Below are 14,641 nucleotides of genomic sequence, written 5' to 3'. Positions count from 1 at the left end.
TGTTTCATTTAAATTTCAAATTGCTGTCATAAAGTTGTTCATAATATACTCTTATTAGCTTTTTAATGTTTGTAGTATCTGTGGTGATGTCCTCTTTTTCATTCCTGACATTGGAATTTGTGTTTTCTTTTTACCCATTCTTTCCAGGGGATTATCCATTCTATTAATCTCTTTTGGCTTGGTTGAGTTTCCCTGCTTTTTGCTTTGTTTCATTAATTTCTGCTTTTATTTTTATTTCCTCTCACCTTTAGATTTAATTTGTTGTTCTTTTTCTAGCTTCTTGAATTGGAGCTTAGAGCATTAATTTTAACCTCTCTTCTAAAGCTATAAATTTTCCTTGAAGCACTGCTTTACCTATATCCCACAGCATTTGATATGTCATGTTTTCACTGCAGTTCACTTCAAAATATTTTACGACTTCCCTTGTGATTTACTATTTGACCCACTGATTATTTAGAAGTGTGATATTTAATTTCCACGTACTTGGAGGCTTTCTGATAGTTTTCCTGTTTTTGAGTTTTAGTTTAATTCAGAGAGGACACACTTGTATCATTTCAATCCTTTGAAATTTGTTGAGACTTCATGGCCCAGGATATGGTCTATTTTGTTTAACATCCTATGTGCACAGGGAAAGAACTTGTATTCAACAGCTATTGGGTGAAGTGTTGTATATATGTGAATTAAGGCAAGTGGGTTCATCCTGTTGTTTCAAGGATAGAGATGTTGATTCAAGGATAGTGAAATAGGGACTTCCCTAGTGGTCCAGCGGTTAAGACTCTGTGCTTCCTAGGCAGAGGGCATGGGTTCGATCCCTGGTCACAGAACTAAGATCCCACATACCAAAAAAAAAAAAAAAAAAAGGATAGAGAAATAGACCAGTGGGATAGAAAAGAGTCCAGAACAGACCCTCACATACACAGACACTTGCTTTATAATGGGGACTCTTCTCCAATTCAGTGGAAAGATGATGGCCCTTTCAATAACCGATGATGGTCTACTGGATATCCATATGGAAAAAATGAACTCTGACCCCCTACCACAATATTCATAAGAATTAATCTGTGATCCATCATAGATCTAAATGTGAATGCTAAAACAATTAAGCTTCCAGAAGAAAACACGGGAGAATATCCTAATAAAAAAGCACAAACATGAGAAAAGATTGATAAATTGGACTTCACTGAGAAAACTCCTGTTCAATATAAGCAATAGCAAACCACAGAATGGCAGAAGATATTTGCAATACCTTGCATACAATGCAAATCCAAGTATCCATCTATAATACCAAGCCATGTGTAAGATCAGGGACACAGCATCCAGAATATATAAAGAACCTCTAGGAATCAATACGATAATGAAGCCGGCTGTGAATCCAGGAGGCTGGTGCCAGAGCTAGGTTCTAATCACTGGGACAGTGGGGGACAGCTCCTGCCCCGTGGCCCTCCTTGAGCGCATACCGGGAACTCGCTCGGTCCTCCTTAAGCGGGGAGGCGGTGGGGAAGCTCTGGCCGTGGCTCCGCCCCGGGGTTGCCTTTCCCTTAGAAGGCAAAGCCCCAAGCCTCGCCTCTCGCTGGCGGAAAGTTGCGCTGTGCTGCCCGCACTCCCCTCGCCCCCGACGACGCCGCCGGAGCCCCCGGAGGGCCCGAGACCCCGCGCCCTCAGCGCTCCAGCCCGGCTCGGGCGTGGACAGGGCGGGCGCCGGGGCGGGGCGCGCGTCCTCGCCAGTTTGAATGGAAGGATCCAGATCTGCGGAGACGGCGGCCAGCAGATACTGAGGCCAGCACTCCTCCCCAGCCCCCGCGCCCGAGACATGCGGCGGGAGAGGTGAGCAGGGCGGGCCGCGCCATGGGAACGGCGAGGCCGGGGACAAACACTGAGGACGGCGAGGCGCGGAGGTGGGTGGTGGCCCCGGACGCTGGGCCGGGCCGGGGTCCCGGCAGCCGCCGGTTGGGAGCAGGTCGGGCCATGCCCCCCGCCCACTCGTCTTCGAGCGCGGGCACGGCGGCCCCAGAGCCAATCGCCATTTCCCCGAGGTCCTTCCTATCCCCGGCACCCGTGGGGATCTTTGTGATTGAGCTCGGCATCTAAAAGAAGGTGACACCGCGCTTTGAAAGATTTGGGGCACAAACAGGAACGCTTACCCGCAGCTGGCCGAAGCCCTTCCCCGGAGCCGCGCCGGCCCGGCCTCCCTGTGCGCTCCGGCCCGGCGCACGCACGCGATCTAGGCGCACGTCGCGCCCCTTCCCCGCGCCCCGCTGCCCGCCCTCCTCGCGCGGCCGACCTTCCCCTCCGCCAGCCAGGCCGGGGCGGCGGGGCGGGCCCGTCTGAGCACTCTCTGCCCGCAGGTGCGGCGCCCCCCGCCCGCGTCCCCGCCATGGAGGTGCTGCGGCGCTCCTCGGTCTTCGCCGCCGAGATCATGGACGCCTTTGACCGCTCGCCCACCGACAAGGAGCTGGTGGCCCAGGCCAAGGCGCTCGGCCGGGAGTTCGTGCACGCGCGGCTGCTGCGCGCCGGCCTCGCCTGGAGCGCGCCGGAGCGCGCCGCGCCCGCCCCCGGCGGCCGCCTGGCCGAAGTGTGCGCGGTGCTGCTGCGCCTGGGTAAGTGCGGGCCTCGGCGGGCGGGGGGATCCCAGGCTTCCCCCCCAAAGCCGGCCGGCGGGGCGGCCCCGCTGCGCCTCGGGGTACAGCTGTCCCTGCACGGGCCCGCCCGCCGGTGACCGCGCCGGCACCCGCCCCTGCTGGGCCTCGGTCTCCCCTCTGGGGCAGGGAGGGGGCTGGTCCGGGGTGCCCTGAGTAACCCGGCGCACAAGGCTGGCGCACCCAGACCGATGATCCCTCCAGCACCCCTACTCTTGCAGTTCCCCCCTCAGGCTCGCCTGTGTACCGCCAAAGACCTCCCCGCATTTGCCTGCTCAGCCCGGATTTCAGACACTCTGGCAATAAAGAATAGACAGCTCCGGGAAGCATGATGTTTTGGTGGCTAAACTTCCAGAGTGACCCTTGTACTCAGCTGGGCACAAAAATCCTTTGTCGGACCACGTGTCCTGATGTTTGTTTTGGAAAATAGGTCCTTGCAGTTACTGGCTCAAATCCTGCCGTGGGTTGCTCTTTTCTCTTGATTTGGAGGCCTCTTAGGGCTCCCTGTGAAATTTAGCGCCCCAGGAGAGCTGAGCCACCGTGAGGCTGGGTAGCCCAAGATCTCACCTGGATGGCTTGTTGAGTGGACACCTGGAGGTACTTGACTCTGGGGTCACACACAGCCCGGTAACTGTCTCCACCTTCTCTAAGGACCCCAGAGAGGGAGGGACCGGCCCAGCTGACTCAGTCAGCCCGCCTCTCCACGGGGACTGAGGTTGCCCAGCCCTGCCCCATCCAGTGTGACAGTTCCACCCCGCGTGTGCACACGGGGAGGTGTGGCAGCGCAGATGGAGCCCTGACCAGGTGGCTCTCCAGGCAGAGTGCGGAGAGACTGGCCCAGGAGCCCTGGTCGGCGGGAGCACCCCATGAAAGGGGATGCCCTCCCCTTCTCAGGCTGGCTCGCGTGTCTGCTTGCCCCTGTTTTGTGTGGACCCTGGGGGCAGGGTTGCGTAGACCTGGCCTGCACAGGAGTGTTGGGGTCGGGGGGAGACACACAGATGCCGAGGGGCCATTGCAGAGGGCTGCCAGGGGGGCGGTATCCCGCCTGGGTCTCAGGGGAGGGGAGCAAGCGGGGTTTGGGGGATCAGCCAAAGGCCCAGAGTGCCTGGACTCCCCTGAGGTCAGCGCCCAAGCCATTTCTTCCAGTTGGGCTGTGGGGACAACACTGGGGGAGCGTTCCAGAGGGTCCTGGTGAATATGGTGTCTTGACCTCCCAAGAGCCCCTGGAGTGGCCAGGAGAAGGTCCTGCCTCTGTCCCGGCCTCCTCTGCGACCCTGCCCGCCCCCAGCTCCATCTCCTTGCCTGCGAGCAGGGGCTCGGGGCTGCCTCTACCTTGGGCCCGGGATCCCTACTGTTTGAACTTTCTGAAAAGCCCTGCTTTGGGCTCTGCTAATCAGACCGGGCCGGTATCTGTCCCTTCAGCACTGTGACCTCAGACCCAGAGAGCCTGGGATGCTTCCAGCCTGGGCTGGAGGAGCAGATCCAGCTAAGTGCCCTGCGCTGGCCCTCTCAGGGGCCAGGCCTTCAGGCCCTTCTCCAGCATCCGGCCTCACCACGGCCAGTCCCTGGGGTTCAGTTCCTGCGAGATGGCTAAGGGGACCCTGGAGGGAGATGGCTTGGACCCCCAAAGCATCCGCCCTTGCAGCTGCTCAGCGTGACCGCCCCTTCCCCACCCGTCATGGCCTGGAGCTGTCTCCCTGCCCCCAGCGTACCTCCAGCTCCTCCTGAGCACAGACGCCCAGCTCCTGGGGCAGCAGCAAACAGGAAGAGGCCCGGGTCGAGCTGGGGTCAGTCCCCGGTAGACCCCAGGGTATGTACGTGGGAACAGCCAGGCCAGCCCTGGGAGTTTCCACGCTCCCTTCCCCATCGTCTGCCAGCCTCCCCTAAGTCCTGCTCTGGTTCCAGATCTTAATTAATTAGATGGAGTGCATCTGCCCCATGGCTGACTCGGAGCCCTTATCGCCTGGACCTCCAGTCGGAAGCATTTTCCTGTTTGCTTTGGCGGAGAGGCGGCTGGGTTGGGGGACGCCCAGTCCGAGGGCTGTGTGGGATTCCCGGCACATCACTGCCAGGGCACTGCGGCGGGCACATCACTGCCAGGGGCGCTGCAGCGGGCACACGTGCAGACAGCGCCCTTGAGAGGGCCTCCCACTGCCAAGTGCGGCCGTCCCATCCAGATACCCCCGCTTGGCCCCGGGAGCCCAGGTCTGACCCTGTGTGGTGCTGGTGGCCCCGGGTAGTGGCTCCTTTTCTTGGTTCACTGAATGGTGCTGGGGCCTGAGCGAGGACGCCCTTCTGAGGCGGCAGCCGGGCTCCCCACCTGCGTGGGGTCGCTGGCACGGTCCACACCCATGTTGGGCTCTGGTTGCTTGCCTGTCAGACTACTGCACGCCCGCCCGCCCGTGCAGCTCGCTGTGGGCTGTGAGTCACTCATCAGGCACGGCTGGGATTCCCGCCCCACTGGCCCAGCCGGCTCTGCCCTGGGGGGAGGGGGGGGCGTGGCTGGCTCGGCAGAGGGGACAGGCCCCAGAGGCAGGTCTGGGGGAGCCCACCGCACCTCCCTGGTCTTGTCCCCGGGGGCTCTGGGGGTGGTGTCTCGTGGGTGGGAATGTGACAGGTCGGGGGGTCAGGAGTAGGGCTGCGATCAGGGTCCCCAGCTGTGGCCACAGGCTGAGGAGTGGGCTGGCCCCAGGCCCGTGTGACCACCTCTGACCCGCCTGTGTGACCGCGCAGCGGACGAGCTGGAGCTGATCCGGCCCAGCGTCTACCGCAACGTAGCCCGCCAGCTGAACATCTCCCTGCAGTCCGAGACCGTGGTGACCGACGCCTTCCTGGCTGTGGCAGCCCAGATCTTTTCTGCAGGTAGGCCTGTGTGTCCAGGGGGCCCACACTGCTGGCATGGCCCAGGGTCTGTGGGTCAGGGCCGGGGCTGCAGTGCTGGGTGGGCTCTCAGGGGACCCTCCCTGGGTCCAAGGACAGTGGGCCTGCTGGGCAGCTGGCACGGGCCTCTTGTGCGGTCCTGGGGCTGCAGTGACCGGAAGCCCTGGCTGGGGTGCGTGTCGCAGGCTGCCACTTGGTGGTGACTGTTGGCTGGAGTGGGGCGGGGCTGTTCTGCGTGTGGCCTGTACGTGTCCTGTGGGGCTTGGGCTTCTCACAGCGTGGCCCCAGGTCCCAAGCAGCCCAGGTGGGCACCGCCAGGCTCTTTTGCCGTAAGAAGTCACGGTGTCACTGAGCCTGAGTCTGTTGGTCAGAGGCAAGTCGCAGAACAGCCCCCATAGTGGGAGGGCTGCACTAGAGTGGGAGTCCCTGGTGGAGTGGCTCACCGGGACACGTTTGGAGAATGCTGACACACCTGTCTCACCTGGCTGGCCCACAGTCACCTGAGAATCTCCCGAGCCTCCATCTGGGCCCTGGGAGCAGGTGACATCTCCTGCTTCTCCTCCTTGTGCCCTCGCCCTGAGTTCAGCTCGTGCTGCTTCCTGTCTGCACACCTGCCTCCAGGCTCACAGGAAACTATAGGACTCATCCCCCAAAACCCCCTCTCGTTCCCACGCCCCGTCCTGGGAACGCTGCTGGGCTCCCTGTGGTCCACAGATCTTGTCTCCCCACCCGTGACCTCGTGCCCTGTTCTGGTGCCCCTGCTCTGCGTGTCCACCCCGGTCCTGTGTCCTGGTACGTAGCAGGTGCCAGGCGCTGCTGGCCATCCAGGTGACCAAAGCCCCCACCCCAGTGCAGCACCTGCTCCATCAGCCGACCCCACCGAGGTTTCCCCAGCACGGTCTGGCGCTGCCCTGGGCCTGGGGACCCTGTGATGGACGGGATGGCCAGTCCCAGCCCTCAGGGAGGGGGAGCTTGGGGGCCCCAGAGCCAGAGTGTTCCCGGGCTGCATCCTGGTGGAGTGGGGGTGTGAGTGGCCACGTGGCATCGAGGGTGGGAAGGGCTTTGCGGAGGACAGGCCCCTTCTGTGAGGTGGCTTTGGGTCTGTCGCCGACCAGCAGTGTGACCTCGGAGCACCCCTTGCCTTTGCTTAGCCATCGGAGGGTTGGGACAGCAGCAGGGCTTTGGGGCAGAGGGCGCCGCGAGCCGCAGCCCCCGCCCCATGGGGGACCTCCGCCCACCGGCAGAACAAAGGAGGCCGGTGGAGGGGCTGGGGCTGCCGCATCCCATCAGAGGGCCCCCAGCCCGCTGACCACACCCTCTGGGTGTTGCCCTGCACTGTCCCCTCTCGAGGAGGCTCCTCCAACCCCTGGTGGGCAGGCCAGTGTGGCAGGGACACGGGACCACTGGCTGCCGGACCCAGCCTCCAGGGCGGCACTGGGTCGGCACTGACTTCCCAGCGGCGGCCACGGTGGCCAGGACTTCACGGGGGAGTGCCTGGGAGGGAGGGGGCTGGTGAGAGGCGTGGGCTGCCCAGGAGCATCTGGCAGTCCTGACCTGGGTGCCCTCGCGGTGACCTGGGCAGGCCGGGGAAGGAAGCTGACAGCCACCCTGGGCCCTCCCTGGGCTCCCATCCGGCCTGACGCTGGCGCGTGGGTGGCCACCGGTGTCTGTCTCCGCTGTCGGGTGGGCGGGCGGCTGGCTTACGAGCCGAGGGCTGGCTTTAAAAGGAAGGGTCATCTCTGAGATTGCGGCTCCGGCCGGCTGGTGTTTGGGACTGAGGGGGCGGGGACGGCTGGGCCTGGGGAGGTGGCTGGCGTGTGGGCAGGGACAGAGGGCCGGCAGCCGGGACGAAGCACCCACCCTGCCTGCCCGGCTTGCTCGGTGCGGGACAGGCCGGAGACGTGCCCAGAAGGGCTCTGGGTTCTGGAAGGACAGGGCGGGGAGGGGGAGGGGCGGGGAGGAAGGTGTGGCCGTGTGAATGGGCACAGGGCACCGCGGCTTCTTCCACTTGGGGAGTTCAGTTTAAATCCCGTGATTTTTCGCTTGAAACCGGAGCAGGATGTACTTCTCTGCAACCAAGCATCCCCGCCCCACCCAGCTGGCTCTACCTTTTTCTCGTGGCGGCCTCCACACCGCCACCTGCCCCTCCAGTGCTGTGGGGCGCCCACCCCCTCGTGGGCTGTGTGACCTGCAAGTGGCTTCTTAACCTCCGTGGACCTCAGAGCCACCTGAACGGGGTGCAGAAGCAGGCTCCACGGAGCATAGCGCTGCGGGTCCACCCCTTCTGCCGCCGATTGGCTCTCAGACCATCCCCCTGACCAGCCCGTGGCCGCCCCAGGCACCCTCCCGCTTCCCGCCCGCCCGAGGTCTCCCTTCAGCCCTTGCTCATCCCAGCCTTCCTGGTCCTCAGGCCCCCTTGCCACCAGGCGAGCTCCAGCCATCAGATGCTTGCCGGCCCTGCCCGTCTCTGCCCGCAGCCTCTCCCAAGCAGCTGGGTCTTGCACTCGCTGACCCCCCGGGCTGGGCCTTCCTCCCCCTCCTCCTCCCGGCCGGCCCCTCACCTGCTCTGGCTGTGGCCGGGGACGTGGACGGCTCGAGGACGGCAGGGCAGGGTTCCAGGTGGCCCCCCCACGTGGCTGAGCCCCCCGCGAAGGCAGAGGCAGGGGGCGCTGTTCCCGGCTGCGTCTTGGCTGAAGGCGCTTCTCAGTTCCCTTCAGTGGAAAAACTGAAAGTTGGCAAGTGTTTTCATTTTTTTCTTCTCATTACGAGAGCAAAATATTTCACCATGGAAAGATCAGAGAATACATGAGATAAAGAGCTCTCAGAAATCAGTACTAAAAAGACCACCTCACTTTAAAAAGAGCAAAGGGTCTGAATAGGCATCTCGTCAGGGAAGGTGTGTGAACAGCCAGCACGTGCACGAGAAGTTGCTCAGCCTCATCAGTCACCAGGGAGACGCACATCACACCACAACAAGATGCCACCTCGCGCCCACTGGGGCACTCAAGGCAAAAGGCCAGAGAACCCAGCACGGGTGAGGCTGTGAAGAGTCAGGGCGTGAAGTGGTCCGGCAGCTTCTCCAATGGTAACTGACGGGGTCACCCCCTGACCCAGCAGTTCCGCTCCTCGGTTTTGACCCCTGAGAAAGGAAGCCACATGTTCACACAAGGGCTTGCACACGAGTGTTCAGAGCCGTGTACCCCCACAGCCGGAGGGGCCAGCAGCCCACGTGTTTGTTTCCTGATGGGTGGTCCATCCACTCGATGGAACATTATTCGGCCGTAAAAAGGAATGAGGTGCCGACACCAGGACAGCACGGAGGAACCCTGAAAACATTTTGCTCAGTGAACGGAGTCAGACACAAAGTGGGACATACTGTGTGACTGCATTCACGTGAAATGTCCAGAACAGGTAATCCATAGAGACAAAGTAGATGAGAGGTTGCCAGGGCTGGGGTGACGGGCATGATTGCTCCCGGGGACAGTGATTCGGAGTGAAAATGTCTGGAATTCGATAGTGGTGATGGTTGTACAACATTGTCAATATGCTAAAAACACTGGATCTCACACTTTAAAAGGATGAATTTACGCTAGTGAGATTATATCTCCATAAAAAAGAACACAAAGAGCTCAAAGAAAATAGGACATACCTGAGCCCCACCTCCCAGAGACCACCCTGCCGGCACCTTCCGGACCAGGGCTTTCCTCTCCAGGTAAAACGTGGCCGTCACGTGGAGCTCACCTCTCCACACAGCACCACAGAACGCGTGTTCACTCTCTTGATCCCCGCCCTGCCACGCTGACCCTTCACCTGCCCCCGGTGGTGTTGGGTACCTGCTGGACGCCAAGCCTGGGGGTGCCAAGGGCACAGCTGTGAGCAGCACAGAGCCCGCCAGGGCTGGCACCCACGAGCAGCTGGTAAATGGGGAGCGTGGTGTGACGGCAGCGTCACCAGGACCCGATGCCGTCATGGCCTGAGTGGCCCTTAGAGGGGGGACCTCGAGCAGAGCCCTGGGGGTGAGGCTGGAATAGCGTGCATGAGGCCAGGTGGCGGGACAAGGGGGCCTCAGAGGGGCCAGCGGCCGGCTCAGGTGGGACTTCAGACTTGGATTTACTTTGAAGGAGATGGGAAGGGACAGTAACAGGAGGGTTTGGGGAGTGGCCTGGCCTGATTTACGGGGTTTTAAAATTTTCTTTTCATTGAGGTGAAATTCACATGACATACAATTAACCATTTTATTTATTTATTTATTTATTTATTTACTGGCTACACCACGCGGCATGTGGGATCTTAGTTCCCCGACCAAGGATTGAACCCATGCCCCCTGCAGTGGAAGCACGGAGTCCTAACCACTAGACTGCCAGGGAAGTCCCAATTAACCATTTTAAAGTGTACGATTCAGTGGCGTTGAATGCATCCACAATATCGTGCAACCACCACCTCTCCAGGTTCTTTGTCAGTGGGAAGAACACCCATTCCCATTAAGCTGTCACTGCCTGGCCCCCTCCTGCAGCCCCCAGTGACCACTGGTCTGCTTTCTGTCTCCACGGATCTGACAGTCCTGCACATTTCATAGGAATGGACTCATATGATACGTGTGGCCTTTCGAGTCTGCTTCTTTCACTGAGCGCGATGTTTTCAAGGTTCATCAGGTTGTGGCCCTGTCAGTGCTTCCTTCCCCCTTGAGGCCAAATATCATTCCATTGTGTGGCTGGGCCACATTGTGCTTTTCAATTCACCGCTTCTTTATGTTTTGTCATTTCCACCTTTTGGCGACTGTGAACAGGGATTTATTCGCACTGACTTGTGCTCTTATGACAGACTGTCCCAGTTGTGGTGTGAACATGGGTTGAGGGGCATGCTTCCTCCCTGCCTGTGCTGCTTCCTTCGAGGACTGAGGCGGGGCACCCATGTTTGTGTCCTTTCACAGGTGGTGCCGGGTGCCCTCCAGCTGTCTTCCTCATCACAGTTACCAGGCTGCAGAGTTACGTGGATCCTCACATTGCCACTTGGAATTTTTAGTCTGATAGACTATAATTTACATCTCGTTTTAATTTACACTTCTTTGTTTGTCAGTGAGGGTGAGCATCTTTCATATGTCTAGTGTACTGTTAATACTTTTTCTTTTGTGAATCAGCTGTTTGTATTGTGTTCGTATTTCCTTTGAAAGGTTTCTCTCTTTTTCTCATTGATTTATAAAATCTCTTTCTATATTAAGGAACCTTATACGACTGGCAAGCACTGTTCCCCAGATTGTCATTCGTCTGTTTTTCCTCCCAGGTGGGCTCCATCTCAGTTCTGCCCCCAGTAGCTTGGTGGTCTGGGGAAGGCCGTTCCTCCCGGGGCCTCAGCTTCTTTACATGGAGAACATCCTGCTGTCCTCGCAGGGCTGCGCTGGGGGCAGGTGCAGATGGAAGCTCCTTCCTGTTTATCACATCCAGTGCCAAGTCACTGAGCCCCCTTGACCTGCTCGGCCCCCTCTTTGCCTTTCTGCTCCATCACTTCCTCCAGCAGATACTGGGCTGTGCAGGGGCATCGCCAGGCCCTGGCCCAGGTGTGCAGGTGCAAGGTGTGCAGGTGTGTAACGCAGGCTCGAGACGTCCCACCTGAGAACGACCCGTGATGGTGGCAGGACTGACCTGCAGCAGACGGTGGCCGGGACTTGCCCAGCAGCCAGCTGACCGAGCTCCCCGGCTGGTGGGAGCTGTGGGTTGAGGCTGCCCCGGGTGTCGACCCCAGTCACCAGCGGAATGGCAGGGGTGTGGCTCAGAAAGGCTCAGCCCCCCCACGTGACCCTGCGGGCTGGCCTCGAGCCGGTCTTGGTGGCCTTTGGTGACCAGCACCCATCTCTCTCCCTGCAGGAACCACCTGGGGCAAGGTCGTGTCCCTGTACTCAGTGGCTGCGGGGCTGGCCGTGGACTGCGTGCGACAGGCCCAGCCCGCCCTGGTCCACGCCCTCGTGGACTGCCTCGGGGAGTTCGTGCGCAAGACCCTGGCAACCTGGCTGCGGAGACGCGGTGGATGGGTGAGGGAATGTGGCGGTGCCAGGAAGGGGGCGGTGGTCGAATGCCTGAGTGCCGGCAGTGGCAGGGGTGATGGGGCTGGAGGAGGGGCGAGGCCGGGGCTGCCCGGCCCAGGACGGCTCCTGCAGCCCAGCTCCAGTGCGGGCCCTCTGGGTCTGACCACCCCCGACTCCGGAGCTAAAACCCGCCCCCCGCCCCCAGGGATGGTGTCAGAGTCTCCATGCCCCCGATCACCTGGTCAGGCCTCAGGGGCTGCGGGGCAGCCCCACCTGTAGGAGAGCTGTTTTCTCCTCTGTAAAATGGGTGGTGGGCAAAGGTGTGCGAAGCACACTGGCCGAGGGGACGGAGCTCAGCCCTTTGCTGGGATTGGAGCGACGGGGGGGCGGTGAGGGGCAACCAGGGCTGTGGTCTCATCTGAAGGCGGCACTGGGCGGGGAGGGCGTCACCTCCTGGATGATTCACGTGGCTCCGGGCCTCCTGCTGTCCCATCCTGCCGTCCTGTCCTGGAGCCCGGCTGAGGCTGGGCACCGGGGCAGCCAGGACACTGATTGACACCACGGCCAAAGGTCAAGCTGTAGGGATAGTACTTCATTTCTCAGCAGAACTAGAAAGAAATAAGGAAGTAAGGAGTGGCCGTTCACTGGGCTTCTGGAAAGCTCAGTTCCTGCTCCTGTCCTAAGGGATTTGTCCTTCCCTGGCACCCCAGGCTCCACGGCACCTGCGGAAGGACGCTGGGATGTCAGCAGGTGGCCGAGCCGGGAGCTGGTCCCATGGCTGGGGGCCCAGCAGGCTCCCCTCCCTCCCCTCTCACCGTCTGAATCCACCTGTTGGGTCGGGTCCCATGCTGGAGCCTTCCATCCAGCTGGACCACAAGCCTTCCCAGACGGCCTCGAGCATTCCCTCAGGAGACTTGGCTGACACCGGGCGGGGCACGGGCCGCACCCTCTCCGCTCCACTCTCTAACTGCCCCCTCTTCCCTCCCAGACGGATGTGCTCAAGTGCGTGGTCAGCACCGACCCCGGCCTCCGCTCGCACTGGCTCGTGGCCGCGCTCTGCGGCTTCGGCCGCTTCCTGAAGGCTGCATTCTTCACGCTGCTGCCGGAGAGATGAGCTGCCGGCTTGGGCAGGGGCCGCAGCCCGGCCCCCGTACCCAGGAGGCCCTCGGCCCCCGAAAGCATCACCCTCTGCCCCACCCAAGCCGGGAAGACCCTCGGAGCCCCATGTCGAAGCTGGAAGCCCTGCCCTGAGCCCCTCCTCCACAGACCCAGGCCCTCTGGATAGGGAAGTGGGGGGCTTCCTGGCCCTGGAGCTGGGCTTCAGGGCCAATGGGGGGCCCTTCCCCATCGTTCCCCCTCTCCCGGAACCCCCGCTGGTCCCCTTCTTTCTAGAGCCAGAAAGTCAGGGTCGCGTCCCAGGCCCTGAAGGAAGGGGGCCGGGAGCGCCAAGTTCTCACTCGACGCCGGGCCCCATCCGTGTGGGCTTCCCAGGTCAGGACGTGAGCTGGCCGCGGTGCTCCCAGGCAGGGGTCCTGGACGCGGGCCTGGAGGCGACTCCCGAGGCTGGGGGAGCTGTGGAGTGTTACTGGCTCCGCGCGTGGGGCCTAAGGCTCGTGTGGTGGCTGCTGAACCCGTTTCTAGAGGGAGGGCGTGTCCCCTGTGCACCGGGGGTGGGCCTCTGCGTGGCAGGGTCCTGTGGACGCGGGAGCCCACGACCGAGAAGGATGGTGTGCTTGTCCGATCCCAATAAAGCTCCGCAGCCGTGGAGGGTGACCCCGTCTGCTCCTTGTGCCCGTCCTCCTGCGACTGCCAGGGACCCGACAGATGGCAGGCCGGCCTGACGTGATGGAGCACAGGCGCACGTCTTCCCTCACCAGGCCGACTTGTGCTGCCCTGTGCCACACCGGGCCCGCACGCATACACGCCTGCACGTGCTGCCACCGTGTGTGCACCAGCAGCTGCTCCCACGCTCCTCAGTCCCCCTCCCCCCCCCGCCCCCGCCCCCCGCCTCTGGCCTGGCAGCAGGCACACGGTGCTGGACGCAGCCTCTCTCAGCCCCGGTTCCCTTTCTGTACGACACAGGGTGGACCACACGGCCGCTAGAGTCTTCCCTTCCCCATCCAGCCTCCTGGGGAAGAGCCCAAAGGCGAGGTTGCCGTGCACAAGGGGTGCTGCCCCCCTCCCCCCATCGCCCACCTCCTGGCCCCAGGGCCCCCCACAGGACACCTCTCCTCAGCTTCCTCCCGGGGGGCGGCCACCCCTGCAAGCCCATCACCTCTCCAAGCTCTGCCTGCTCTGTCTGCACGGGACCCAGGGGCGCTCGCAGTGAGAAGTCTGGCAGATGGCGAGAGGGAAGGAAGGGGGCGGGAGGAGAGAGGAAGGTCCCTTTGCCACCCTGCTTCCGTCACTAGGATCGATCCCTTGGTACGTTTCCAGCCTGGGAAAGTGATGTTACAGACGCTGAGTCAGGGAAGCAGCAGATTTACGGTCACTCAGAGAGACCAGGCATCTGCGTGGACACTGGGTTAGAGGCTGCAGTACAGGAGATGCCCCATTTCCAACAACAACAGAAGATGACATTTCGGGGTATAAACGGAGTGAGAAATGTGAAACCCTATGTGAGGCAAACTCTGAAGGTACCTCAGAGACACCCTGGACTTGGAAGGACAGAAGAAATCCCATGTTCCAGAGGAAGACGATCTCATAAGACAGTTCTCTATAAGTAGCTTTGTAAATTTAACGTAATCCTTATGAAAGTACCAGAACGTTTTTCCCCCTCTGGATCTAAACAAGCTAATTATAAAGTTCATATGAAGTGGGGGGGTGGGGGGGAAGGGCAAAAACAGCGGGGAAAACCCTTCAAAGAAGAGAAACGAGGAGGGTCTAGGCCTCTGCCTCTGAGTCTGGTGTTGGACCACCAGGCCCCAGGCTAAATGCAGGCAGGCAGGCAGGCGCAGGGTTCACGGGGCCCCCCAGAGACAGACCCGAGTGCCTGGAGAACCAAGTCCATGATGAGGTGGGAAGAGCTGGGCTTGTGAGCAAACGTGACAACCAGTTAACGCTCAGAAAGAGACCAAATCGAATGCGTATGTCACACTAGACACAA

At 60.8% G+C, this 14,641-nt stretch overlaps 1 protein-coding gene across 1 annotated transcript; it reads left to right on the top strand.

Annotated features, from left to right (window-relative positions):
- The first annotated feature begins 1,735 nt into the window (after nucleotides 1-1,735).
- BOK (BCL2 family apoptosis regulator BOK) lies at nucleotides 1,736-13,308 on the top strand. The gene is made up of 5 exons (XM_068544042.1): nucleotides 1,736-1,824; nucleotides 2,346-2,597; nucleotides 5,370-5,498; nucleotides 11,378-11,541; nucleotides 12,524-13,308. The coding sequence occupies exons 2-5, from the start codon at nucleotides 2,375-2,377 to the stop codon at nucleotides 12,647-12,649; spliced, it is 642 nt and encodes a 213-aa protein (XP_068400143.1). The 5' UTR covers nucleotides 1,736-1,824; nucleotides 2,346-2,374; the 3' UTR covers nucleotides 12,650-13,308.
- The last annotated feature ends 1,333 nt before the right edge of the window (nucleotides 13,309-14,641 follow it).

The sequence above is a fragment of the Eschrichtius robustus genome, chromosome 5 (genome assembly GCF_028021215.1).
Source record: "Eschrichtius robustus isolate mEscRob2 chromosome 5, mEscRob2.pri, whole genome shotgun sequence".
Taxonomy (NCBI): Eukaryota; Metazoa; Chordata; class Mammalia; order Artiodactyla; family Eschrichtiidae; genus Eschrichtius; species Eschrichtius robustus.
Note: the sequence above shows the minus strand (reverse complement) of the source record. Positions and strands in the feature narration are given on the sequence as shown.